The sequence below is a fragment of the Elgaria multicarinata genome, chromosome 23, assembly GCF_023053635.1.
Source record: "Elgaria multicarinata webbii isolate HBS135686 ecotype San Diego chromosome 23, rElgMul1.1.pri, whole genome shotgun sequence".
NCBI lineage: Eukaryota > Metazoa > Chordata > Lepidosauria > Squamata > Anguidae > Elgaria > Elgaria multicarinata.
In genome coordinates this window covers 11317042-11344830 of record NC_086193.1, presented here as the reverse complement: position 1 = coordinate 11344830, position 27789 = coordinate 11317042, and the positions used below count along the sequence as shown (strand labels likewise).

The following is a 27789-nucleotide window of genomic DNA, read 5'->3' as shown; positions in this document are numbered from 1 at the left end:
TGGCAGATCTGCTTCCCCAACCTGAGATCTCCAGAGAGAGCCGGCCTGCACCCGTAAGATGCATCCAGCATCCAACAGCACAGGTCAGAAGAACCTCAGAAGAGCCCGGAGGCTGGATTGGGGGTCCGATCAGGGAAAACATACAAAGCAAGACACGCAGAACTCTCTTGCTGCTCATCTATGTGATTCTTTCTCCCACCCTGTTGCAAAACCAGCTTTTTTTTTCTTTTGCTCCATCGCATCATAATCTTCTCCCTTTAGCTGGGAAGGGGGCAGCAATATTTTGTCACCCACATGCATGCTCTGGGTTTCCCAAGCCTAGCACCTGGCAAATGTGTTGGACTATCTCTCCCATCATCCCCGCCTGGAATGAGAGCATCAGTCTAGAATCATAGAATAGCAGAGTTGGAAGGGGCCTGCAAGGCCATCCAGTCCAACCCCCTGCTCAATGCAGGAATCCACCCTAAAGCATCCCTGACGGATGCTTGTCCAGCTGCCTCTTGAAAGCCTCTAGCTTAGGGGGCAGGAGGCTGGCAGCGTGGCCAGGGCCCTGGAGAAATGTCCGAGGGGTACTGCTGGCCCCACACACATGAACACGCAAACAAACATACGTACATGCAAAAATGAACACAAAACATGTATGAACACACACACACACACACACACACACACATGAACACAGGATCACACTCAAGCAAACAGTAACTCACACAGAAATGTGGACAAAAACACGTGAGCATACACAAAAGCACTCAAAGCACAAATGAACACACACAAACACTCCCAGGAATACACACCCATGCAAGCAAAACCACACACGTACACAAGCACCTGCTGCCTGAGGTGGCAGCTTCACCTTTCTGAATGGTAGGGCCGGCCGTGATGATGCCTCCATCCACTTCTCTGCTTTCCTTTCCACGCCTCTGCATGTATGGATGCAAATTGGTCAGTTGCAAAGTAGAAATGAAATCTTTACTTATTTTAAATCAGTGCAGGATGGAAACACTGCCATGGTTTTGGGGAGAGGCCCGGAGCCATCGCCAAAAACAACACCACGTCTACACCCATGCAAGACCAGAGCTTCCCGGGGGATACTTGCGTGATCGTGGGCTGCTCTGATTCTGTTTAATAATGCTTCGTTATTTCATACACACACGCACACACACTTGAGAACAAGGGGTAATTGATATATGAAAAACAAGGCTTCGTTGGCCTTGAAAGCAGTTTTATTGATTGATTTTATTTATTAAATTTATATACCGCCCCATAGCCGAAGCTCTCTGGGCGGTTTACAAAAATTTAAACAGTGGACATTAAAAAGTATGCAAATTTGAAACCATCAAAAACATAAAAACAACAGTGCAAAACAGTATCCATTTTAAACAACGACAGTTTTGGAGTCCGTTAAAAACAAACAAACTCCGCATATGTTGTTAAATGCTGTTAAATGCCTGGGAGAAGAGAAAAGTCTTGACCTGGCGCGGAAAAGATAACAACGTTGGCGCCAGGCGAGCCTCGTCGGGGAGATCATTCCAGAATTGGGGGGCCACCACTGAAAAGGCCCGCTCCCTTGTTGCCATCCTCCAAGCTTCCTTTGGAGTAGGCACTCGGAGGAGGACTTTAGATGTTGAGCACAGTGTAAGGGTAGGTTCATGTCAGGAGAGGTGTTCCGTCAGTTTGCTTTATTCTGGGGCCAAATTGTCCTATACAGGGATGACGTCAGTGCGTTTGGCAAAATCTATTATGCAAACCCCATGGGGAACCTCCGATACAGGCCCGCAAGGGGAATGTCCCCATCCCTGGCCTACTAAAAGTGGTCTATCAAAGATTATTAACCTTAAATTGAACCTCGAGGCCAGAAGCAGGGCACTTTGGAATATGAGGGATTGCGGGGAAAGACATTAATTCAGCTGTTCGGTGAACGTACCTCATTTCTCACTGAAATGTAGGAGGCACGGCCGCTGATGTCACACACACTCACACAAGGTCCATTTTAGCTTTCCTCTGTGTTGAGAAAGACATGGAGTTCCCTGCCTCTCTCTGCACAGAAAAAGATACTTGGCCAAACCGTGGAGGACAGTGGCCGAGACCCTTATTATCCCTGCTTGGGCCTGTCATGTAGCAGATCGGAGACTGAGTCCACAGGCTGGAGTAGACTCACGAGACAGGGTTTCTGCACTCCTGTGCTGAAGGACCACCCTGCCCGTGAATCCTGGGTCTCTCGTCTACAGCTTTGCTTTCCTCAACAGCGTTGGCATTTCCCAAAATTGACCGGCGAGCGGCTCAGAGGTGTAACCAGCACCTCTGCGGGGGGTTTTGCGATGACGACTGAAATGACTAGGCGTGGTGCTAAAACGGACGGCTCTCTGCCCTTCCAGCCTAAAATTGGAGAGACAACGGCACAGTGTCGTGGGCGAAAGAGACCTGAACGGGTCTGTTTTCCTTGAGGGCTTTGAGTTGGGTGAAGGGGGGCGCATTTTGCACAAACGGGGTGGGTGCACATTTCGGGCCATGCCTGTCGAATCGTAGCAAAGCACCCCGCAATTAACTCGACGCTGGTCTTTTTAGAATGTGGTTTGCGGTGAGAGCCACAGATGAAGGGTTCGTGGTTTTTTTTGAGAAGCCTACGCTTAGCAATTATAGCGGACCGAGAGCAGCCGGAGAGCTCTCTGTAAGCAGAGGGCAGAACGTCAAGGGAAACATGGAACCCTCAGGAACCAAAACTGCCCTGAAAGTGCTGGGTTTGTGTACCGCGCTGCTGTTCTTGGCGGCCGTGGCGGCCGTCTCCGTGGCCGTGGTGGTGTGGCACACGGACGTGGGCCGCCAGCTGAAAGGGTGCCGGGAGCAGGCTGCGAACGAGACGGTGGTCCTGGTCGACCGGGTGGCCGAGCTGGAACGGGAGCAGGCCGCGAGAGGGAAGCAACTGGAAAAGCTGGCCCAGCAGGAGAAAGAACTACAGAGGCAGCTCAGCCAGGCCAAAGACGGCCGGAAGAGACTCAACGCCACTTTGATGGGCTGCTTGGAGAACACGGTATTGCGGAAGGGGGTGGTGGTGCTGGAATAGAAATGCTGATTATTTTCGGGAGGCTAAATCCAGGAGAATACAAGAGCCCTGCTGGATCAGACCTGGGGGAGGGGGGGGTACGTCCGGTCCAGTGTCCTCCAAGCCTGACCCAATTATTCCCCACACAGCATGTTGCAAGCTGCCAAGATTTAGTGGCCCAAAGGTAGACTACTCCTGTACATGAGCGTTCCATTTGGCTGCCGGGGCTAACGGCCTTTGATACGCCTCCTCCTCCTCCTGTTCCCTAAATATTTCTAATCTTCTTACGAAGGCTTCTCATTTGGTGCCTTCTAACCACATCTCCCGTAGGGATGGGGAAACCCTCGTTGGAGTTCTCTGAGCGTTACTTCAACGCTCAGGTCGGCCCAACTCCCATTCTCCTTGCTGTTTGCCAACTTCGAGAAAGTGGCACATTTTGAGAAGTTGCCAGGGTCAGAACTGGGCCCCTCTTTTTTCGACGCATCCTTTTAAATTAGCCTTTTAAACTACGTCGCTGTTTTAATTTTAAAACGCCTTTATCGTTTACTATTACCTTAAACCCTCACCTCCCACCCCACCCCTGCAAGGCGCCCAAGGCTGCTTACATGGTCCCCTCCACTCCATTTTATCCTCGCAACAAACAACCCTGTGAGGTAGGTCAGGCAGAGAGTCATTGACTGCTCCAAAGTCACCCAGCGCGCTTCATGGCCGAGCACAGACTCGAACTCAGATCCCCTGATTCCCAGTCCAACACTCTACCCATTGCACCACGCCGGCTCTGTTTTACTTTCATTTAAGGTTCTTCGGTTGCTGTTGTTTTGTTCTGTTAAGGTTTTATTATTTTGTGGGCTGCCCGAAGGCTTTTTTAGCAAATAGGGCAGCATCTAAATGTATTATTGTTGTTGATGTTCTTGTCAAAAAAACCCTCAAACTAATTTCTCATACATAGCAGTCACATTCCTCATCCCAGTTCTAAAACAGTCCTGAATGCTTTAGTTTCTCCTTGCGAGGAAGTTTTTTTCACCTTTTTCCGGATCTGGGTATCTTTTTTGAGACAGCACGACCAGAACCGTCGACAGAGGAGGGGTTTCCAAACTGGGTCTCCTGGACACCTGCGGCCTTTGTCCGCTCCTTGTGCGACCCCCAAATCTGGGAAGAGAACACCCACTTTCCCCGGTGCCCTGGCTTCCAAGATCACTGCTTTCCTGTTGCTACTCGCCACGGGGAAACAATCATTTTCCTGAGGAATGGAGACCACCTGTGAAGGAGGGCGTCCATCCACCCTGTCCAAATTGAATTGCCCCACTTCCATATCAATTAAAACTGGTGCCTTCCGGACTGCAATTCCCAGCATCCCTGACCACTGGCCCGGTTGGCTGGGGCTCATGGGACTTGTAATCCAGAAGGGTTCTAAGGACGGTTGCCCGCCCCTCCGCCGGGTCTCCCCGCAACCTGGCAATGCAGTTTCAAAGCGCTTGTTTTTAGAAGCTCCGTTTTCGAATTCTGCGGTAGGTGGGCCCATCCGAAGTGGCGTCCGCCACATGAGGGCTGCACCGCCCACCCAGGGGCCTTTTTATAGCAGACGTATAATTCCGTACGCCTCCAGGTACTTGGGAAAAGTTGGACGGCTCCATGCCCGTATATTTTCTTGCTAGCCCCGCTGGAAGGCGGTCTGCTTGCGGAAGCCTTGAGGTTTCTCCTGAGCCTCCTGGTGAAATATAAACAGACACAATTATGCGGCTTCCTGAGAAAAACAACGGGCAGGCCAGGCGGGGTCCTCTGGAAAGTCAATTACCATCCCACATTGTTCTCCCAAGCCGTTTCCTCCGCAGCTGCCGGACTAAGGCGCTGGGGACGGATCGAGAACGGGGATTTGGAGAGGCGACGTTGTCTTCGCTGTCAATTAGCGGCTAAACACACGCTAAGGGGGCCGGGGGAAGAGGGGAGGGGAGGGCGGCGGGGGTTTTTGCCCTGGGCTTTACGGACGCGCACGTGCGCTCCTGCGCGGCTGTGAACGCCGCTGGGAAAGGATATGGACGCAGCCGCACATGCAGAACCAACAGGCTTGCTTCCTTGTAGGGCAGAGACGGGGCACGTTGGGGGTGGGCTTGGCTTTCTGTTGAGGGCCACTTTCCCTCAGGGGTCATTTGCTGGGGGCCACTGGTCAGTGGTGGGCGGGGCTGAAGCTAGAAGAGGGCGGGGGCAAGTGTCACTTCCTTCTCTCCCTCTTTCTGACACCCCTTTCACTCAGTCTGCCAGGCCCTTCGCTCTCTCTCTCTGCCACCCCTTTTCTTTCTGTCTCTCTCTGCCGCCCCTTCTTTCTCTCTCTGCCACCCCTTTCTCTCTCTCTTTCTCTTCTCTCTTGCCACCCCATCTCTCTCCATCACTCCCTTCTCTTGCTTGCTCTTTTTGTCTGTCACCCCTTTTCTCTCTCTCTCTCTTTCTTTCTCTCTCTGCCACCCCTTTCTCTTTCTCTCTCTCCCTTTCTCTCTCTCTGGTACCCTTTTCTCTCTCTCTAGGCCAGCCCCTTCTGTCTCCCCACCCCCTCTCTCCCCACCCCTTCTCTCTCTCTCTCTCTCTCTCTCTCTCTCTGCCACCCCTTTTCTTTCTGTCTCTCTCTGCTGCCCCTTCTTTCTCTCTCTGCCACCCCTTTCTCTCTCTCTTTCTCTCTCTCTTGCCACCCCATCTCTCTCCATCACTCCCTTCTCTTGCTTGCTCTTTTTGTCTGTCACCCCTTTTCTCTCTCTCTCTTTCTTTCTCTCTCTGCCACCCCTTTCTCTTTCTCTCTCTCCCTTTCTCTCTCTCTGGTACCCTTTTCTCTCTCTCTAGGCCAGCCCCTTCTGTCTCCCCACCCCCTCTCTCCCCACCCCTTCTTTCTCTCTCCCTGCCACCCCCTTCTCTCTCTCTCTCTCTCTCTCACCGCCTTTTTCTTTCTCTCGCTCCCTTCTTTCTCTCTTTCTATCACCCCCCTCTCTCTCTGCTACCCTCTTCTCTCTCGCGTGCCAGAGACAGGAGTTACTGGTGCGCCACATGAGTATGACTAAAAGCCGAAGGGGTGTGCTGACAAGAAAATGAGTCAAGAGCACACGCCGGAGGTGTGTCCCCCCCCCCACCTCCCCATTTACGCCATTCGCTTCTCCTGTCCTGCAGACGCGCCTGGATGCCAACCTGTCCACCCTCCACAATGAGATCTTCACCCTCCAGGCCGAAGGGACGCAGATGGGTAGCGTCAACGGCGCGCTTCTAGGTAAGGCGGACACGGAGCCTCCGGGGAGGAAACGGGACGGGTGCTGTTTGGGGAGAATGGGCCCGGAGCTGGAAGACAGAATGCTGCGCCCAAGATGCAACACATCCTTGTCTGCCAGAAGGGGGCTCCACCCCCTAAAAAGGCACCTCCAGACTCCGCCCTCTCATGGATGCTCCGCCCCCAAGCATCCCCAAGCCCCGCCCATTGCGGTAACACACTCACCAAAAAGAGCCAAGGGGCATCATTTTGATGGAACTGTATTTTTAAGCGGGGCATATTTTAAAAAGTTCCCATTTAGTCTTTATACCTCTTATAAATAGCCAGAAGCTCCACAGGGCCTCTGGTGAAATGTGGGTCCCACTGATGCCCACCTCTGGCACCTGCCCTGAAGCACATCCTCCGTTCTAATCTCTCTCTCTCTCTCTCTCTCTCTCTCTCCACCACTGTAGCGGAAATGGCCCAGTGGCAGGAGCAGATGGAGGGACTTCAAGAGAGGCTGCAGGAAGCCGCCGGGGCGCGAGACACTGCAGAGGCGGAGAAGCAGCACTGTGCCGCACAGCAGAACGCGCTCCAGGAAAGCCTGTGAGTAGAGCCAGCCTCTCCTCTCCTCTCCTCCAGGGGGACACACTAGGGGACTCTAGTCCCCATCACGCCTCACCATCGGCCCAGCTGGGTGGGGCCGATGGAAGTTGGAGTCTGCAGGCGGGGACTGCGGGGTTGCAGCGCAGCGGGCTGGAAGGCAAGTCACACAGACACCCCGGCTGATTCCTCCTTCTTGCCTCTCTCTCCTTAGGCACAGCTACCTGGCCGAAATCGCCTCCCTCCAGCGCCGCCTCCGGGACCGCTCCTCCTCCTCCGCCCGCCGCAGGTGCCCCCCGTTCCGGTACTTATTGTGGGGGCTGGCGAGCTTTTGCGTTCTTTACCCGCTCGTAAGTTTTGGAGCAGAAAGACCGATCGTCTGGGGCGATCCCTGCCCAAGGGGAGGCGAGCACCCTACTACCAGGGACAGCGGCCCCGTGCTTAAATCGTAGAACGGGGAATTGAGGGGGAGAAGAAGAGGGGGGACTGATAGTAGAAGGAGCGATGGGCGCTCTGTACATGCTCAGAATTATTATTTCAGAAATGAGACCTGACCTTGAAATAGGAGCATGAGTTGAAATTACATTAGCCAAACATAAGGTTAATGGTTTTACTGGGGGTGATGGGGGGAGATTAATTAGCCCCCAAATCCAAGGCTTTGAGGGGGAATCTCCTGTTTTGGTTAGGTTTGCCTTGAGAATGCTTTACGCGCTGTTGCGCCGTAAGCCTTACAACAGCCCTACGAGGTAGGCCAGTGTTGACGCATCATGGCCTCCTAGTGAGCGCTGAAGAATACAGTTGTCCCCGAAACACAGAGGGCTGAATCTTGAAGGCCACATCCCACTAGTGGGTGGAGCCAAAGCAAAAGGGGCAGAGTGGAATGAAAAAGGGGCGGACCCCAAAACACATTTACTGCGCCCCTGTATCGGCTTACCTGGGAGTCAACCCCATTGTACTCAGCGGGGCTTACTCCTGAGTAGACACGATAAGATTGCACTGTAACCAATTTATTAAGGCTGACGCTCCTACAATAACTCACGTTACCCGAAAACGTGTTTCACCGTTACGGTGCTGCAAAACTCCTCGTTGTTTTAGGGTTGAACCTAATTTCTTTTGGGGTTTGGGGTGTGTGGTCGTTTTTTTGAATCCCTTTTCGTTACATTCCAGGAAGGGCTGAACTTTCTCCTCTAGCCTGAATCGAGAGTGGTTTTGAAGCGGTGGGGACTGATGGAAGATTTTATCAACCTGTTTCCCCCCCTCACACACACCTTAAATGACGGAATCCCACACGGTTCGCACACCAGACTCAGCTGCAATGTTTGGGGAATGATTCTTTCGGGGGACGGGGAGAGAAAGGAAGAAAGAAAACGGCTCAGAATACCCACAAAGATCAGCACTCGGTCATTCGAATCTGGCGGATTGAAATTTCGTGTTGAATTAATGTCTGGTTTTCATTTTTGTCCTGACTTGTCATTTTCAGGAGTCTTTTTTATTATTATTAATTTCCCCCTCCCCTTTTATTGTGAATTTCACAAACCAAAATACAAATCATGAGAAGATTTGTTTTGTTTTGCTTTTAAAGAACGTTGTATTTGCTGAAATATTAATATCCTGACGCAAGTCATTTTCACTTTTGGAAGCAGTAGCAAGAAAGCCTGCTGCCTCAGCCAGCAGAAAAAGCCTGACAACTCCCAGCTTCTTTAGACAGTGAAACAATCCTATGAATGTTTAGACAGAGGAAAGTCCTACAATCCTATGCATGTTTAGACAGAGGAAAGTCCTACAATCCTATGCATGTTTAGACAGAGGAAAGTCCTACAATCCTATGCATGTTTAGACACAGAAAAAGTCCTACAATCCTATGCATGTTTAGACACAGAAAAAGTCCTACATTCCTATGCATGTTTACACACAGAAAAAGTCCTACAATCCTATGCATGTTTAGACAGAGAAAAGTCCTACAATCCTATGCATGTTTAGAAAGAGGAAAGTCCTACAATCCTATGCACGTTTAGACAGAGGAAAGTCCTACAATCCTATGCATGTTTAGACAGAAACAATCCTACAATCCTATGCATGTTTAGACAGGAAAAAAGTCCTACAACTCTCAGTACCAGGGGTATTGAACCCTTCACATCCCAAGGGCCGAATTCCATCTCAGAGAAGCTCACAGGGCTGTGTTCCCATGGTGGGTGGGGCTGAAATCGGAAAGGGCGGAGTTGAAGGTAAAAGAGGAGGAGCTAAACAGAGCAGCATAGGGTGGGCATTCAAGATCCATAAAATGATGTGTGCTGATTCAGGAGAGTCAAAAGATGGCCCTTCTTTGCAGAACAATACAACTGTAACCTGTGGTACTCAGTGCCACAAGATGTAGTAATGAGAATGATTAGTTTAAATGCATACAAAGAGAGATTAGATAAATCCATGGAGGACTGGCATCTTTCTATTGGTATTAAACAGGGATGTCCACATTTTGCAAAATCTATCTGCATTTCATTCTGCCATTTGCTCCTTGATGAAATCAGTTCTTTTCCTCTTTCCCAATGCACAAATTCACACTTGCAAAAATGTGCAAATCCTGCCCCCAAATGTGCCTTTTCATGTTTTAGCCTATGAGACATTGTATATTTTTGATTGATGGCTTTTAAAAAACGATGTCACCTATTTTTCTGCCACTAAATTTGCATAAAATTCCAGAAAGTTAAAAAAAACCCCGGAATCCGTGCATCTCGGGAAATCTGGGTCTCTGCGGAACCTGTAGCTCAGATTCGTAGAAATCAGGATGAACTGAATTTAAGATTGGGAAAACGACAAACAGAAAGAAATCGACATTGACAGGTGCGTGGAAGCCCACCGGAAGCTCATTCCTGCCTTGCGCATGTGTGCAAATGCGCCTTCTTTTGCAATTCTGCATCAGGCTTTTCGAGGTGCTATTTTGCACCTGCTTCTGGTCAGCGCAACCTGAGTTTCTAGAAAAAAACCACAGTTGACCCCATAAGTCTAAAATCTGCTCAGCTGCGTCTTAGGTACCTGGTGTCCTTAGGACTGCATTGCAAGAGGGGACCAGCAGGGAGCGCTACAAGATTACCGAATTCTGTGAGCAAAGTTAGCCTGGATCCATTTTGCCTTTAACCAGATGGTAGCCAAAAATCAAACGTCAGTAGCCACCACCCTGGGCTGAAGGTTGTTTCAGGGATGCGGCATTTGCTCAGTCCTGCGCCAGATCAAACCTTGCTAATTGCTCCGAAAATGAGGCGGTGACCTGGTATAAAAGCCAAAATACATCCCATTTAGAGGAGACCGACTGAAATGAATGGGGCTTGAGTCAGTCCAATAGAAGTCCTACTTGGAGTAGACCCATTGAAATGAATGGGGCTTTAAGTTAGTCCAACATAAATCTTACTTAGACTAGGCCCATTAAAATTAAAGTTAGCCATGACTTACACACCCATTTATTTCAATGGGTCTACTCTAAGTAGGACCTATGCTGGATCTTACTCCTAGAGTTGCATGCAGACTGGTTGCCCTGTATGACCCCTTTCCCTACGTCCGTCTTCCCAAACTGGGTGGCCTCCAGATGTGTTGAACTGTAAGTCCCATCATTCCCAGTCAGGCTGGGGGTGATGGGAGTTGCAATCCAACACATCTGAAGAGCGCCTGGTTGGGGAAGACAGTTTTGGTTTTGGTGACAAAAAAATCCCAAAGAAACATGAAAATCTTGCATCACCATATGGAAAATGAATGATTGCAATCATTACTCCAAAGTTTGGCAAAGTGAATGATCCAGATCCATTTTGTATCCATATCAATCCAGTTTGCTTGGGCTCATAAAAACCCTTAGAAGAGCCCTGAGGCTGGAGCAGGCCAAAGGCCCATCTAGTCCAGCGCTCCGTTCACACCGTGGCCAACCAGCCACCGACCAGGGACCCACAAGCAGGACAGGGTGCAACAGCACCCTCCCACCCATGTTCCCCAGCAACTGGTGCAAATAATCCTACTGCCTCTGATACTAGGCGTTTCACTTAGCCATCAGGGCTAGCAGCCATGGATCGCCTCCTCCTCCTCCTCCTCCTCCTCCTCCTCCTCCTCCAGGGATTGATCCAACCCCCTTTTAAAGCCATCCAAATTGGTGGCCATCACTACACCTTGTGGCAGTGAGTTCCATAGTTTGCGCTGTGTGAAGACATCCTTCCTTTTCTCTGCCCTCAATCTCCCACCCACCAGCTTCACGGGATGACACCCGTTGGGTTCTAGTATTACGGGAGCGGGAGAAAAAACGTCTCCCTCACCACCTTCTCCACACCAGGTATCCTTTTGCACACCTCTTTCATGTCTGTCATATATTCGGCGATCTATAAGTATCACAAATAAATAAACGCGAGAGCGGGAAAGGAAGTCAACCAAACGGCTCCCAACACAACTGGTATTCCTCTCCAGGGGTGGGGGGATTATTGAATTATCCCAATAGCGAGCGGGCCCAGGGCTCACATGGCTGCTGTCTGCAGCTCTGCGTTTCCCTTCTAGGCCTGGAGGGAGTTGTCCGATCCCAGGACTATTTTGAGCCTTGGAAAGGAAATCTCGGTAGCTGGGAATGAAATCCGGTCATTCAACAGTAGCCCAAGAGCTAACCAGACACCTCCTAATCTGGTTGGATGGAGGAGGAGTCTGTTACCTCCAAAGAAAGGCTAAAACCCCAGCTGGGTGCATGGGTGGGTCACAGAAAATGCAAGGAAGTGGGCACACGGGCAAGGTTTGTGAACATTGGACAGAGAGACGCTACTCTTTCTCTCACATCATGCTACGACAGCAGTACAAAACAAAACTCACGCCCTAGGTGGCCCAATCCAGCCCCCGTGGTTTCTTCCAATGGCCCTGCCCACTTTCTCCTAACCCTGCCCCCTTTCTTCCGAAATGACCACCATCTAAAATGGGAGGTTCCCCCCTTTACACGGTTTTCTTCTCTTCCTGCCTACTTTGTAAACCGCCCACAGTGCTTCGGGTAAGGAGCAGTATATAAATGTAATTAATAACAACAACAACAACAGACACAAGTTACAGACAAAAAAGAAAAATGCACATACCTCATTGACGTAGCAATACCTAATGACCAAAATGTAGAAAAGGAAGAGGAAAAGGGAGAAAAATATACACCACTGACCATGGAAGGTAAAGAACTATGGCAACAGGAAAAGGTCAGAATTATTCCATTAGTCACAACAGTCGCCAACATCACATAAATTATTATTTTTTACAGAAAACCTTCAGAAATTGGGCCTACCAAAATGCACCCACACCAACATCCAGAAAGCAGCCATACTTAAAACAGGCTCAATCGTCAGGAAATTCCTGAATCTGTAAGAGGTGGCAAGGCCCATCAATGTCAGTCTAGAAAAAACGCCTTGAGTGAGAAGAGAGAGACAGAGGAGGAAAAGGAGGAGAGATAGAAGAAGAACAAAAAAAGAAGAAAAGATAGATGATAGATAAATAGATAGATAGATAGATAGATAGATAGATAGATAGATAGGTGAAGGAGGAGGAGGAGGAGGAGGAGGGATAGAAGAAGAACAAAAAAAGAAGAAAAGATAGATGATAGATAGATAGATAGATAGATAGATAGATAGATAGATAGAGATAGATGAAGGAGAAGGAGGAGGAGAAACAAAGCCCTATGAAGAGAGACTGAAAGAACTGGGCCTGTTTAGCCTGGAGAAGAGAAGATTGAGGGGAGACATGAGAGCACTCTTCAAATACTTCAAAGGTTGTCACACAGAGGAGGGCCAGGATCTCTTCTCGATCCTCCCAGAGTGCAGGACACGGAATAACGGGCTCAAGTTAAAGGAAGCCAGATTCCGGCTGGACCTCAGGAAAAACTTCCTGACTGTTAGAGCAGTGCGACGGTGGAATCAGTGACCTAGGGAGGTTGTGGGCTTTCCCATACTAGAGGCCTTCAAGAGGAAGCTGGACAAGCATCTGTCAGGGATGCTTTAGGGTGGATTCCTGCATTGAGCAGGGGGTTGGACTAGATGGCCTTGTAGGCCCCTTCCAACTCTGCTATTCTATGATTCTATGATAGATAGAGATAGGAGGAGGCGGAGGCGGAGGCGGAGGCGAAGAAGAAGAAGAAGAAGAAGAAGAAGAAGAAGAAGAAGAAGAAGAAGAAGAAGAAGAAGAAGAAGACAATATGCAGAAGTGATTGTTTTAATTAGAAATGCAGCCTGTGTTGCCCTACTGTGAAAGACTGTGAATGGGTGATCCATGGACCAAATTGGCCCACGACCGGTTGGCCACTGAGCGAACAGAATGCTTGACTAAATGGACCCTTGGTCTGCTCCATCAGGGCTCTCATTATGTTCTTATCTTAAGTACCCAGGTGCTAACTTGTGGCCGGACAATCAGTTCTTGCATTTCTTTCTCCGTCAACTGGATTTGGACGGGACAGTGCCAATTAGGGGATGGGACGCCCTCCAAGAAAGGGTTGTTCTCAGCCAAAGAAGAGCCAAATTCCGGGCCGGCGGGGGGAACAGGATGGCATGTGCCGTTCAGCCGACGTCACCAGAGGCCAACTCCATCCTCTGCCAAGGTGCCTTCGGACGTCCAACTTGGCTGATGTCTTTCGGAGGGGCCCTGAGGAGCCTGGGGCTGGCGAAGGAGAGGCTCCGTTTGGCCCGGTTTTGGAGAGGGTGTTGCCTTTGGACGGAGAAAAGCAAACAGAGCGAGGGCGGGGTGATAATGGCAGAGCTCCCTGGACTACTGTTTTGCTAACCCTGGGACCACCAGCTCTTCTGGCGAAGCAGGAAGGAAGGAGACGGGAGAAAGGAAATATTAATCAGGCACAACGCAAACCCGTCGGGGCTGCCCGTCCCCGCCCAGGCGGCCCAAAGGCGAAGCCGACGGCCGGCCCCAGCAGTCGCCGTCACGATGGAGAAGAACCCGTACACCATGGCCAAGCTGGGCCTGGACTCCAAGGACAACCTGAAACCCAAGCGCGACTGTGGCTTCTACGCCAAGTACATCTTCCTCTTCCTCTCGCTCATCCAGTTCCTCATCATCTTGGGACTGGTGCTCTTCATGGTCTACGGGAACCCCCAGGAGAGCACCAAGAGGCGCATCGAGGCGCTGGAGGACAACGTGGCGCAGTGCCAGAGGAAAGAGGACGACCTCAAGAACGGGGTCGCCGCGCTGAAGCGCCAGGTCAACGCCAGCCAGGTCGAGATCCGCAGGGCCCAAAAGGAGGCGACCTGGATTAATAACACCTTGAGGTCCTGCAATGCTGAAAAGGTATGTCCCACGTCCCCACGGCGGAGGGATATTAGCGTGGCGCTGGGGGGGGGGGTAGAAGAAGATGACCAGTGAAGGGAGTTTGTGTGTGGTTGTTTTCTTCCCTTATTCTTTGAAAGAAAACCAGTCTCCGCAAAGGAGTCCTTATTTATTTATTGCATTTATATTATAGAATCATAGAATCATAGAATAGCAGAGTTGGAAGGGGCCTACAAGACCATCGAGTCCAACCCCTTGCTCAATGCAGGAACCTATCTTAAAACATCCCTGACCGATGGCTGTCCAGCTGCCTCTTGAAGGCCTCTAGTGTGGGAGAGCCCACAACCTCCCTAGGTCACTGGTTCCATTGTCGTACTGCTCTAACAGTCAGGAAGTTTTTCCTGATGTCCAGCCGGAATCTGCCTTCCTTTAACTTGAGCCCGTTATTCCGTGTCCTGCACTCTGGGGGGATCGAGAAGAGATCCTGGCCCTCCTCTGTGTGACAACGTTTTAAGTATTTGAAGAGTGCTGTCATATACTGCCCCATAGCCAAAGCTCTCTGGGCGGTTCACAAAAGTTAAAAACACTAAACATCAGAAACATAAAAACAACAGTATCCATTTAAAAACAACAGTCCTGGGGTCCGTTAGAAAACAAACTTAGCGTTGTTCAATGCTGTTAAATGCCTGGGAGAAGAGAAAAGTCTTGACCTGACGCCTGAAAGGTAACAGAGTTGGCACCAGGCGAGTCTCATTGGGGAGATCGTTCCAGAATTGCGGGGCTACCACCGAAAAGGCCCTCCGCCTTGTTGCCCTCCTCCGAGCTTCCTTCGGAGTAGGCACTCAGAGGAGGACCTTAGATGCTGAGTGCAGTGAATGGGAAGGTTCATGTCGGGAGAGGCGTTCCATCAGGTATTACGGTCCCAAGCCATGATATGGGGTACCTTATAGATTGGTGGGAGATTATTATTATTATTAATAATAATAACAATAATAATACATGATTTGAAAGTAGACTGAGAAACCTGTGTCCTAAAAGGCGGCATACAAATATGTATGCAATGATGTAACTAAAATTAAACTACATCAAACTACATTGAAACTAAGAATGACACATTTCATGAATTAGTCGCTTTTCCTCTGCCACGACTTCATTCATTGATAGAATTTGCTGTTGTCGTCATTTACATCAGGGGCAGGTAATTGGGGGGGGGGGCTCCGGGTGTTTTGGACTGCAATCCCCATCAGCCACAGCCAACATTGCTGGCGGTATGGGATGCTCACGGTTGCGTGTGCCCGGGGCGCCTACCGGTGGTTTTATGGTTGTGGTTGATGAGTGTGCTGTTACATGCCCTGCTTTCGGCTTCTGGTTGTCTGCTGTGTCAGTTACAGGGGTTCTGCAAAGCACAGGCGGCCTTGCAGGTTGCAGTTAGATTTGGGTTGGACTGTCGGAGTCTGAGCGGGCTTCTCTCTGTCGGGGTTCTCAGGGGAAGTATAGAAGGGAGTGGTTTCATGCCCCCCCCTCCCTTAGCTTTAGAGCTGTAAGGCTTCTTTGGGAAACTGATGAAGTGTTTGGAAAGCTGGGCGCCCCCAGGCACATGGAAATATTCAGAGCAGAGCCGCGTTCGCTTCAATGGGGCTTGCTTAAAAGACATGTGTCAGATTGCGCTCTAAGGGCGGGGTTGACACGACAGGAGAAGCCCGAATGCTTGCAAACCCTGGCATGCGCCTCCCACGAGCGAGCGGCTCAGCGAGCCGCCCGTGGTTTCGTGACCGTCGCGTGCGAACCAGGAACTCTGGCTTCTCTCTCCTGAAGCAAGCCAGAGTCCTAAGCCAGGCCTTGTCCCGGCTCTGGCTTGCTTGCGGGAGGGACACGACGCCGTTCCACGTTCACACGGCGAGAGGCCACGGGGGAAAGGTCCACGGTTCGCCAGGAGCGATGGGACGGCTTGCCGGGTCCCGCGTGATGAGCTGAGACGATTCCGAATTCTGTCTTCTGTGCAAAGCAAGGGCAGAGCTGCGTCTTTTAACACCCATAAGAAGCATGCCTGTCTTGAGGCTGTGGGGGACCTTGGCTGAGAGCCTCAGGGCACCCCCCCTCCAGGAATCTCCCTTCACCAGCTGCTGCTCATTGTGGCTCCTGCTTGCTTGCTGTGCAGGCAGAGAGCCAGGGAGCACGGAGGCCGCGGCGTCTCCTGCTTCACTGTCGAGGAAATCAAGCTGGGTGGTTCTTTTACCCATGCCCACAGTTATAGGAAAATGGCTCTATAACTCATTAGCTCTATAAATTATAAAGTTCAGGGCTTCCTGCTCTTTTAAAACATATTTTTAAGGCTGCAATTGCTTTCACGATTAAGCTGATGCTGAAACTAAGTCACAAGGCAGGCAGTGTCCGGCAGTTGGAAGGTGGAGTAAGATGTCTGCAAGGCAAGAGAACCGATAAAAGAAACAGATGGAGATGTATTTCCTGTAGCTGTTGCAATATATATATCGTGTCTTCTAGTCAGAGAAGTACTTAAACTCTGTACATGCCTAAACGCTTTGCTTCTCATTGGTTATTGGATTGCAGAGCTGTATTATGATTGGTGGGAAAGTTCTGCCATTGTATCTGAGGGGAACTGACCCTATAAATATGTTAAGGCTTTCCTGAAATTATTGGGCAGTTCCTCAGGTCTTCTGAGACTGTCACCCTGCAGCGCTGCTTGCAATAAACCTTCTAAAGAGAGAGAAATTGTGTCTTGAGAGTCTGTGACCACCACTCAGCGAACCACAGGGACCCGCCCTTTCGGGTCCCTCCACATTCACACCACCATTTTCTGGGCCGGACGGAGAGGCAGTGGGGAAAAGGAGGACTCCAAGGGGGTCTTGACAGTGGGGGGGGGCCCTCCGACCCTCGGTGCCGGTCCCCAGAATGACGAACCATTCCACTTCCATTTTGGATGCTTTTTCCGCGCCATTGGGTGGCTTTATTTCCCCCGGCTGTTTGGGGCTGCTGTTCTTTGCCCTGTAACCTTTGGGCGATGTCACCACCTCGAGAAAAGCATGAGATGGGAAAGAATGACAATTTCAGTGCAGAGAAAGCGGACAAGGAGACATTTTTCGCCCTCTCCCATAATACTAGAGCCCAACGGGGCCATTATCCCGTGAAGCTGCTGGGCGGGAGATTCGGGACAGATCGAAGGAAGGGCTTCTTCACACAGCGCAGAGTTAAACTATGGAACTCACTGCCACAAGATGTAGGGATGGCCACCAATGTGGATGGCTTCAAAAGGGGGTTGGACAAATTCCTAGAGAAGGAGAAGGCGATCCATGGCTAGTAGCCCTGATGGCTAAGTGCCACCCCCAGGATCTGAGGCAGGATGCCTACATACACCAGTTGCTGGGGAACATGGGCAGGAGGTTGCACGGTGTCCTGCTTCTGGGTCCCTGGTCGGCAGCTGGTCTAGATGGACCCTTGGTCTGATCCAACCTCAGGGCTCTTCTTCTGTCCTTATGTGGACAGTCCAATGATTACTTCTCCTCTCTGGGTCAGCCGTCAAGCTGTCTAACCCACTTCGAAATCTTTCCTCCAGGCGAAGTTGATCGAACTACGGAAAAAAGACCTCGAATCCCTGAAAATGGTCTATGAGTGCACCTACAATTTGCAACTTTTGAATTTGACTTGTCCGGGTAAGGATCTTTTGTCTCTAGCCTCTATCACCTTTTTGGGGGGGGGGGGAGGTTACGCAGTCTCCAAATCACAGCATTGTGCAGTTGGAAGAGCTCACCCCGAGTACCAGGCGATTGCAACTGAATGGTGCAATTCTGTGCCCGTTTAAACGGGGGGGAAAGGCCTACAACTCTCAGCATGCTCCCACCACGCAAAATCATTTGGGAAAGGGGGAGCCATCTTTTGGGGAGCCCTAGAGGGCCAGTTTAAACACACATCTCTTCCCAGAGGGCCAGATACACCCCGTAGTTTCTGCCAGCCCTGTAAATAAGAGCTAGCAGAGGAGAGAGGCCACGGGATACTCAGGGCGGCCTGGAGGCGAGCAGAGGGCTCTCCAAAGGCCACGGCTGGCCTCCTCAGTGGCTTTTTCGTCTCGCCCCCGCAGCCAACTTGGAAATCCTCCAGGAGAAGCTGAAGACGCAGGAGGCAAGAGCCCGGGTGAACGAAGACAGGCTCTCCCGGGAGATCCAGGACTTGCAAGGGAGCGTCAAAGCAGCCGAGAAGGAGAAGAAGGACTGCCATTTGGAGAAGCTCCAGCTGCAAGCCCATTCACAGACGTACCGCCAGCTGAAGTCCCAGATTCTAGCCTCCGTGGAGCCGGCCCAGCAGAAACTGAGGAGCACGATGGACCAGGCCGCCTCCCAGCTGCCGTACCTCTCCTGCCACGACGCCAGCACCACGTGCCGCGGCATCTCCAGCGACCTCCAGAGCCACTTCGAGCTGCTGTCCCGCCAGGTGGACCATAAAGTCAACGACGCGGCCCAGAAGAATGCCGAGCTGGTGCTGGAAAAGGCCACCTGTGGCCACAGCCTGCAGGAATCCGAGCGCCAGCTGGCGTTCCAACAGCAGCAGTGGGAACGGGAGAAGCGAGTCCTCCAAGAGGCACAAGACGCCGAGATCAAGAAGATGTACGCCGAGCGGCAGCAACTGCTCGGGCAGAAGGAGGCCCTGCAGACGTCGCTGGAGCAGAGCAAACAGCTCTGCATCCGGACGAAGGTAAGGCGAGCCACGGCGCGGCTGCGTAGCTGTGCCGTGCATGCCAGGAGCTCCACGTTCCCTACTCAGCATCTCCAGATCTCCGCTGGACTGGGGGAAATTCTCACCGTCCCCAACCTGGTGCCTTTCCCGATGTGCTAGGCCACAGGCTCCTGCATCCCCACCCATGCTAGCTGTGGGTGATGGGAGTTGTAGTCCCACACAGCCAGAGGGCAACGGGCTTGGCGCGAGAGGGCAGAGCGAAGATGTGCTTCCTCTCCCGTGACCCCAGCACTGGAGACCGGAGAGCTTTTTTTTAAAAAAAGAAATGACGGCTCAAGAGAACCTCCATGGCTTAGTAGCAGTCTATCTTTACATTCCATTTTGGGGGGGCAAGAAGAGGACAGGAGAAAAGACACTCCCTTTGTGCCTTGCTTTGGGACTTCCCAGCTTTTTTAAACTGCAGGAGCCCTTCCCTCTTGACCAGATACAAAAGAGGGCAGGGCTCCTGCAGCTTTAACTGTTGTGCTGAAGAGGGAATTTCCCCAGGTTCTCCATATATAGAAAGGACACCTGCTGAAATTCCCTTTTCTACACAACTGTTCAAGATGCAGGAGCCCGGTCCTCCTTTCCATAGGGCCACTCAAAGCCATGACAGGCCGCTAAAACAACGCAAGATGCATTAAGTCGCCACATCTGTTGCTTGCTTGACAGATAAACACTGCGCCTCCCAGCAACCCCGGATTCCGGAGCCCTCTGTTCCCGCCTGCCAACTTTCCAGGGCCTTTCATGAACACGGGAAGTTTGGGGAATCCCTTAGGTGCTGCGGCAATCCCAAACACCAACGCCAACCACGGAAGGTCCGGACCCCTCGCCCAACCGAGTTCAAACTCCCAGGGTTCTCTAAGCAGTGCGGGTGAGTAATTCCCTCCGGGAAAGACGGCTCCATTCCACGAGGTGCCAGAAAAATCCCCAGGACACTCAATTATTATATCTATCTAGATAAAACGCTTAGGTATGTTTCCGTACAGGCTTCAGCTGATACAGGTTGCTAAGCAACAGTAATAACGTGTAACGTCAGCTGATACAGGTTGCTAAGCCCCTCGCCTGACTCCTCCGGGGTTTCCAAGGTAATCCTACCCGCCTTTCTGCCTCTTCGCTCCCCCCCCATGAAGGGGGCAGCGCCACGGTCTGGAGCATGAGCGAGGCACGGCCGGGGCCCTTGGTGGCCGGGTGCGAGGCCGCTCGCCTGCTGTGAGCCCAGGCCCCGGCCTAATCTCATGTGAGCTGGGCGGGCGGCCAAGGCTGACAGGAACCCCGGGGAGAGGGGGACACCTGCTCCCCCGACCTCCCTGCCCCCCAGGTCTGCCAGACGGCGCTGTATCAGCAGCCTCCAAGCAGACCGTGCCCCCGCGGTGATATTTAATTAATAAACTTTAAGATCTGCTACAAGTTATTATTTATTACATTTATGTACCGCCCCATAGCTGAAGCTCCCTGGGCAGTTTACAAAAGTTAAAAACAGTGAACATTAATAACTACGAAAAGCATAAAATACAAACAAAAACAGACAATATCCATTTAAAAAAAAAACTATTCTGGGCTCAGTTAAAAAACTCAGCATATGCTGTTAAATGCCTGGGAGAAAAGTCTTGACCTGGCGCCGAAAGGATAACAATGTTGGCACTAGGCGAGCCTCGTCGGGGAGATCATTCCAGAATTGAGGGGCCACCACTGTAAAGGCCCTCTCCCTGGTTGCCATTCTCCGAGCTTCCCTTGGGGTAGGCACCCGGAGGAGGACCTTAGATGTTGAGCGTAGTGTACGGGTAGGTTTGTGTCAGGAGAGGCGTTCCGTCAGGTGTTGTGGTCCCAAGCCGTGTCAGGCTTTATAGGTTAAAACCAGCACCTTGAATTGGGCTTGGAAACGTATAGGCAGCCAATGCAAGCGGGCCAGAATCGGTGTTATATGCTCAAACCTCCTTGTTCCGGTTATCAATCTGGCTGCTGCATTTTGCACAAGCTGCAGCTTCAGAACTGTCTTCAAAGGTTGCCCCATGTAGAGAGCATTGCAGTAATCTAATTTGGAGGTTACCAGAGCATGGACAACTGAAGCCAAGTTATCCCTGTCCAGATAGGGGCGTAGCTGGGCCACCAACCGGAGTTGGTAGAAGGCACTCCATGCCACTGAGGCCACCTGGGCCTCAAGGGACAGAGATGGTTCTAGGTGAACCCCCAAGCTATGAACCTGCTCCTTCAGGGGGAGGGTAACCCCATCAGTCCTTTGCCCACCAGAGCAAGCATGAGTCTCGGCAGACTCCTGCCCATGAAGGCTCCGGTTGGGTTTGTTGTGATTCTGAAGCAAGCTGAATGATGTCACTGGAAATGAGAAACGCAGCGGTCTTGTCAAATTCGTTCCGCCTGCGTTTCGGTGGTGGAATCGGATTTCGTTTCCATTTTCCCCAAACTGTGCAGATTCGCACTGGCGCGAATTTGCAACGGCGAAAATCCACCCCTGCAGAAAGGCACGGACCTCTTCCGAAACGTACAAGTCCCCACGAAACGTGGCTTTTTCATTCTCTGGCCTTTGAGGGAAACGTGCGTTTGGGTTGTGACGGTTATTTTTTATTTTATTTTACGGATTTTCCGTAAATTTGCATAAGGTTCTGGAATTACTATTTAAAAAAAACAAAAAAAACGGTCCACCTATCTGCAGAATCCGTGTGACTCAGGAAAAGGTGGTCTGGTGTGGAATCTGCAGTTTGGATTCATAGAAATCCGAACTAATCTGGTTCTGTTGAGGATTTCTGGAAATGAGGAGAGGGAATCTCACCGAGATGATCAAGAATGGCACACGTCTTTCACATTTCAGCCTTGGCTAAAATGTTTTCTTAGGCTAGCTGGGTGTTTATCATAGCCACCAAAGTGTGGTTTGGATATTTACATCCCCCTTCCCCCAAAAAAAACCATCATCCCCAGCCTGGGGATGATGGAAATGCATCAAACTGTTTCTTCTTCTCATAGAGCAATCCAAAGCCCTGAAAGCTGCCATGGATAGAGCGAAGCAAGTGAACCCACCTTCAGTGCCGAAACCGGAGGTGCAAGCCAGGTACAGTTGCAAAAAGAAAAAGAAATCATAGAGTTGGAAGGGGCCCACAAGGCCATCCAGTCCAACCCCCTGCTGAACGCAGGAATCCACCTTAAAGCATCCCTGACAGAGGGCAGTCCAGCTGCCTCCTGAAGGCCTCTAGTGTGGGAGAGACCAAGACCGCCCTAGGTCATGGGTTCCACTGTTGTATTGCTCTAACCATCAGGAAGTCTTTCCTGACGTTTTGTCGTACTGCTCTAACAGTCAGAGTGTTCTTCCTGATGTCTAATTTCCTGTCACTTGAGCCCGTTATTCCGTGTCCCGCACTCTGGGAGGATCGAGAAGAGATCCTGGCCCTCCTCTGTGTGGCAACCTTTTAAGCATTTGAAGAGTGCTATCATGTCTCCCCTCCATCTTCTCTTCTCCAGGCTAAACCTGCCCAGTTCTTTCAGTCTCTCTTCATAGGGCTTTGTTTCCAGACCCCTGATCATCCTGGTTGCCCTCCCCTGAACCCCCTCCAGGTTGTCTGTGTCCTTCTTGAAGTGTGATGCCCAGAAGTGGACACAATCCTCAAGGAGTTCTCCATCCTGAGTACTGTGTCCACTTCTCCACTTTTGTCTAAGTAAAATGTCTGGTCCTGGGACAAGAAGGCAAAATGGATGTGCTTGAAGGCTGGCAATTCTAGGCCCAGAATAATTAGCTCAGCTTGCTCCAACTTGGTCTTCTCCAGACAGGAGCGTGATGGTCAGGTCTGGGCCAATGGGGCAGTGTCCCTGGATTTATTTCCCAGGGACCTGGATCCATTTCCCAGCCTGCCGCCCCTGGATCTGTTTCTCAGGGCCCCCACTCCTGTTCTATTCCACATAGCCCAGAGTATCCATTGGTGCCCATGAAAAGTGCTCTTTTTTCCTCAGCCTAATTGCTCTGCAGGGAGTGATTTTCAGGGGGGGTTGTTAACTCTTCCTCCCCCCATCCCATTGATCTATGGCAGGGTGCAAATCAATTGAAGAATTTGTTTTAATTGCAATGATCGGGATGAGATTTATTTTTTTTAGCCAGCTTTGTAATGCAAATATATCCTTGCAATGAAATGTGCAGGCATACAGCAGATTTAATGCCAATTTGTGCCCTGCAGGCCTGGGCCCCTGAATCTTTTCAGTGCCTTGCGATGGATGCCTTGCTGCAGGTCCCATCGTCCCCCAAGGCTGTGCCTGCTGCAGACAATGGGAGTTGTAGTCCAGCACCATCTAGGTCAGCCTTCCTCAACCTGGGGCGCTCCAGATGTGTTGGACTGCATCTCCCAGAATGCCCCAGCCAGCTGGCTGGGGCATTCTGGGAGTTGTAGTCCAACACATCTGGAGCACCCCAGGTTGAGGAAGGCTGATCTAGGTGGAATAATTTGCACCCGCAAGGTGGGCTGCTGGTCCCAGTCTCAGAGAATGGCCAAACAGCGCTTCAACACTGAGATGCAGTCTACCTCTGATGGGAAAGGCTGCCGGCTGCCCTGCCCTGCGCCCAAGCAACTACTGCAAGAATCAGGGTGCCGGGCTAGGGCGTTTGAGATGGAAATTGCAATGTGAGGCCCTCTTCCCCTGGGAGTTACACCCTGCAAACTGTGGTGGGCCTTGCCGTAAAGACTGATCTCTTCCGGCAGGCCTACCCGGTTGAATTGTAAGATGCTCTTTTTAACGGTGCGCTGCTTTTAATGATGCACTGGTTTTTAAACGTTTGAATTAGTTGTATGTATTTTATGGTGGTTTTGTGTTGTACCCCGCCTCGATCCAGAGGGAGAGGCGGGTAACAAATAAATAAATAAATTATTATTATTATTGTTATTATTAACTAAACCTGCGTCGCATCAGAGCTGCGCATTTGCGCCGGTTAAAACCGGAGAGGCGAGAGAAACGACACCCAGGTCTTCCATTTGCCTCACGTCCCCAGGCGTCAAAATCTGATCTAAGAGACACGGGTTTTATTTCTCCCTCACCCCATTCTCTCCCTCTGTTTTTTTTTTGCCACAGCGGTTAGAAGCGACAGAGACAAAAACGCCAGCCGCCGGGAACAGAACCTGCGAATGGGATTGGACTGTTGACTTCGGACAACCCCGGAGGGGGTCCAGAACTGGAAAATGCCCACATCTGGCGCTGTGGACCAGAGGAAGGAGGAGGCCGTTGAATGATGGCCTTGAATGTGGACGACAAGCTACCCTCGGCTTCTTTTTCTAACACCGCTCTGTGTACAGACATCTTTCCCTGAACTGTCACTTCTTTCTATTGATATTCCTCTGCCCCCATGTAAGGGGGAGGGAGCAGTGTGTGCCCATGGACCTCTCTTTTGGGGTTCACCAGGCTCCCTGGTTCCCTTGAGTTTTAATGGGTGGGTGCAGAGTAAATGGTGGTGTGTGGTTTTTTGCTGGGGTGTGTGTGTGTTACTGGCGTGGGTGCCTTCGTTAGCTAATCTGCCTGCTTCTTTATTTGTTTCGGCGTAAGGTGTGTGTCTTGCCTAGGCGAACGAGCAACATTTGACATAATTCAGATTCTCCGAACAGCGCTTCGTGTTTGTGATCGATGTTCGCGCTGCACGAATGGAGAAGTTGCACGAACCGAATGTGCCACTTGCACGAATTTCCAAATTTCCCGGACTCCCCCTCAAAGGCAAAAGCGGGGCTTTCAATCAGCAGGGGGGCAGGGGCGCGAATTAGAAAATTGGCGTGGACCCGAGGCGGGGAAGTTGCCCGAATCTAATGGCAGCACGCATTCGGCAATTTGCGACCATTTCCAGGGGACGCGGGCTGGCGATCATCACGTCTGGGGCTTCGAACAGGGCGCGCTCACATGTTTTGCAAGCAAATTCAAAATTCGCATCCATCCCTGGCCTTGTCTGGTTGGCGTGGGGGTGTAGGGGTGATTTCTCTGAGCATTGCCAGTTTGCCTTCTCTGCGAAATGAGTCACCGAATCATAGAATAGTAGACTTGGAAGGGGCCTGTAAGGCCATCCAGTCCAACCCCCCGCTCGATGCAGGGATCCATCCTAAAGCATACGTGACAGGTGGTTGTCCAGCTGCCTCTTGAATGCAAAGTCTTCTGTTGGCTTGCATTATGCGAGCCCACAGAATCCATTCAACTCGGAAAATCCCAGTCTGCTGCAAAATCCATACCTTGGATTCATAGAAACTCAAATTCATTTGAATCCATTGCAGATTTTTCCTGCTATTCCTATTCCCCAACGAAATCCTTCTACTTTCAACAGTTTGCCATCTTAGAAACGAGTGTTTTGTGACTGGCCAAAGTGCCATTTCATGGATGGCTAACCCCCCCACATGACAGCCATTTTGTGAGAGCGCCCACAACACCCTCTCGAAATTCCAAATGTGCCCCCCTTTCAAATTGTGGATCAAACCCGCAGGCCCAAAGCTGCACCATCTTTTCGGCTTCCCTACCTTGCAGGGTTGTTGTGAAGACAGCATGGAATATATAAACCCCAGTTCACTTTGCCCAGAATCCTCGATGAGGTATGAATGAGATCCGTGAATATCATTCCTCGTGGCTTCGACACACCCTTCAAAAAGTAAAGAAATGAAATGGCAGCGAAAATGGCAAACTGATAACTGGGGCGGGGGGGGGCGGGGAAGGAAGACAGAGTTAAGGAAAGAGAAAATTGTTTTGCAAGAGACAACTACGTCATAGTTATGTATATTTTATATGTTATGTACACATTTTATATATATTAATAATGACACACGCACACACATATTAAGCAGGGAAGCAAGAGATTTTGGTTTATCTTGATAGATCTGTGACTAAGAGAGCCCCAGTATTCAGAGGCAGTCTATCCCTGATCGCTTGGCATTGAGGGAAAAGAGCGCTCTTCTCCACTGTTCAGTGGGAGAGCACATGCTTACACGTGATCCCGGGTGAGTTAAAACAATCTCAGGTAGATACCACTGGGTCGCCCGGCTCCATCTTAGCAGACAGGAGGTTCCTGCATCCGTGTCGCCCGGTGAGTGGATTTCCTGGCTGTCCACTGCCGGAAACAGAATACTGGGGTGAGTGGCCTTTTGGTCGGATCACGCAAGCCCAAACGTTACATCCTCTCCATCATAATGACGTCTCCATCTGCGGACAACGGCTTTGCCTGCAGATACAATCCGTCAAAATTATGCCAAGCAAAGAAAAGTGTGTGTTGTGGAAGGCACGGGGCTAATAAATGTTGTATTGGGGAAAAAAAATATCCGACTAGTTCTTGGCTTTTATTTTACGTCTCTTTCCTAATCTCTCTGGGAGGGTGACAGAGTTTAGATTCTGTCACTCTCCCAGAGTTTAGAGTTTAGATTCTACCAAATCTTTTGGTAAAATGGGACATATCCTCCTAGTTTCACCCCAGACGGAAGGCCCAAACTGGTTATATTATTATTATTATTATTATTATTATTATTATTATTATTATTATTATCATCATATTTCTGGGCTGCCTTTCAGGCAGCTTACCACATTATTTATTTATTTACAATATTTATATACCGCTGCCCATTCAAAATTTCGGAGCGATGTACAAGATAAAATAAAATAAAAACACATAAACTAAAAGATATATAGATTATATCCCAAGTTCCTAGACCTCAAGGAGGAGTCATTTCCTCAGCACTCCGGCCACCAGGATGGGGATACGAAATTGGCCCCCATCGCCCTGGAGGGGGGCGGGCGGGGAACGAAAACCTTCCTGCCCCACAACCCTGCGTTCCCTGCAAAGACCCGTCAGGTTTCAGGGCTTCTTCTTCATCCCCAAATCTGAAGAAATAAAACAATTTGTTGAATAGATCATCAAGAGCCAGGAAATGTCTAGTCGTCCCTTGTGAAGGTAGTGCTGGTGGATCTGAGCTGCTGATTTTTTATCATCATCATCAAATATTATTATCACAAGTTTAAAAGAAATATGTGGTTTAGCTTGTGGTGAGCTGAGCTCTCTCTTTCTGTGTCTCTCTCTTTTCGTGGAAGCCAATCCAAACCAGGCTGAGGGATTTTTATTTTCTTTTTTTGGTTACTTGAGGTAGCTACAAATTCCATTCCTTGTTCAGGTCCTCTGATCAGGATGACGGGACTTCTCTGTTTTGCTTCCTCCTGAATTGCAGTTTTTAAAATCTCCGGGAGTTTTCCATCCTGAATGGGGAAGACATTTGCGAATGTGGGGAATCCCTTTTCGGAAGGAAACGGAAACAAAACTCTTCCCAAACTGCAGTGGTCCAATTTAGTAGCCGAGTTACCCCTACCACCACGGAAAGGACACCCATGTGCCTGCCAGCCATGTGGCTCTAAACGACAAGGAACCGGCCCAATTCAGAGCCAACGTGGTTCAAAAGCAAAACACTCCAAGCTCTGGCCATGTCAGCTTCGGTTTCTCCCACATTTGAATTCTTGAAATCTCCAGTTCCCTTTTTCCTCCTGGGTATGAGGAATGTGGCGACATCTGCTCAATTCTTATCAAGGACAAATGAAATTCTGATTCCTCCCCAGTCCCCAGAGTCAGGGAGGGGATGCAGCTCAGTGGTAAAAGCAGTCCCACGGCGGTCTACACCTGAGAAACAGGTGCCGGAGGGTGGGAGGGTGCTGTACGTCCTACTTGTGGGTCCCTTGTCAAGAGTGCCAGACTAGACGGACCCTTGGCTTGATCCAGCAGGGCTCTTCTGATGTTCTCGTGGACTTCCTGTCGGGGCACTAGGCTGACCTCTGTTGGAAACAGGGCACTGGGCAAGACAGAATTTTGCGCTGCACCCCTCTTCCTGGAGCAAAGTTCACATTGTCCAATCTACGGTCGGCCTTCGAATGCTCTAGTTAAGAACGGAGATTGGGATTCTTCATCCCGGGTGCTGGACGCGGGCCTGACCCAGGAACGGAGTTG

The 27789-nt window shown here is 50.6% G+C and overlaps 2 protein-coding genes across 2 annotated transcripts; both read left to right on the top strand.

Moving 5' to 3' along the window:
- The first annotated feature begins 2701 nt into the window (after positions 1-2701).
- Positions 2702-8110, top strand: CCDC194 (coiled-coil domain containing 194). The gene is made up of 5 exons (XM_063147346.1): positions 2702-3031; positions 6194-6290; positions 6740-6872; positions 7084-7219; positions 8037-8110. Exons 1-5 carry the CDS (start codon positions 2702-2704, stop codon positions 8058-8060), a joined length of 720 nt encoding a protein of 239 aa, XP_063003416.1. The 3' UTR covers positions 8061-8110.
- Positions 8111-13710: 5600 nt separating this feature from the next.
- PLVAP (plasmalemma vesicle associated protein) lies at positions 13711-26108 on the top strand. The gene is made up of 6 exons (XM_063147077.1): positions 13711-14147; positions 17698-17794; positions 18220-18830; positions 19524-19725; positions 21831-21915; positions 23916-26108. Exons 1-6 carry the CDS (start codon positions 13788-13790, stop codon positions 23920-23922), a joined length of 1362 nt encoding a protein of 453 aa, XP_063003147.1. The 5' UTR covers positions 13711-13787; the 3' UTR covers positions 23923-26108.
- The last annotated feature ends 1681 nt before the right edge of the window (positions 26109-27789 follow it).

Coding starts and splice junctions, on each gene's coding strand:
- CCDC194 (XM_063147346.1), top strand. CDS start 2,702: ATGGAACCCTCAGGAACCAAAACTGCCCTGAAAGTGCTGGGTTTGTGT. Junction 3,032..6,193: donor TGGGCTGCTTGGAGAACACG/GTATTGCGGAAG, acceptor CCTGTCCTGCAG/ACGCGCCTGGATGCCAACCT. Junction 7,220..8,036: donor TTTGCGTTCTTTACCCGCTC/GTAAGTTTTGGA, acceptor GTTACATTCCAG/GAAGGGCTGAACTTTCTCCT.
- PLVAP (XM_063147077.1), top strand. CDS start 13,788: ATGGAGAAGAACCCGTACACCATGGCCAAGCTGGGCCTGGACTCCAAG. Junction 14,148..17,697: donor GGTCCTGCAATGCTGAAAAG/GTATGTCCCACG, acceptor TCTTTCCTCCAG/GCGAAGTTGATCGAACTACG. Junction 19,726..21,830: donor GGGTTCTCTAAGCAGTGCGG/GTGAGTAATTCC, acceptor TTCTTCTCATAG/AGCAATCCAAAGCCCTGAAA.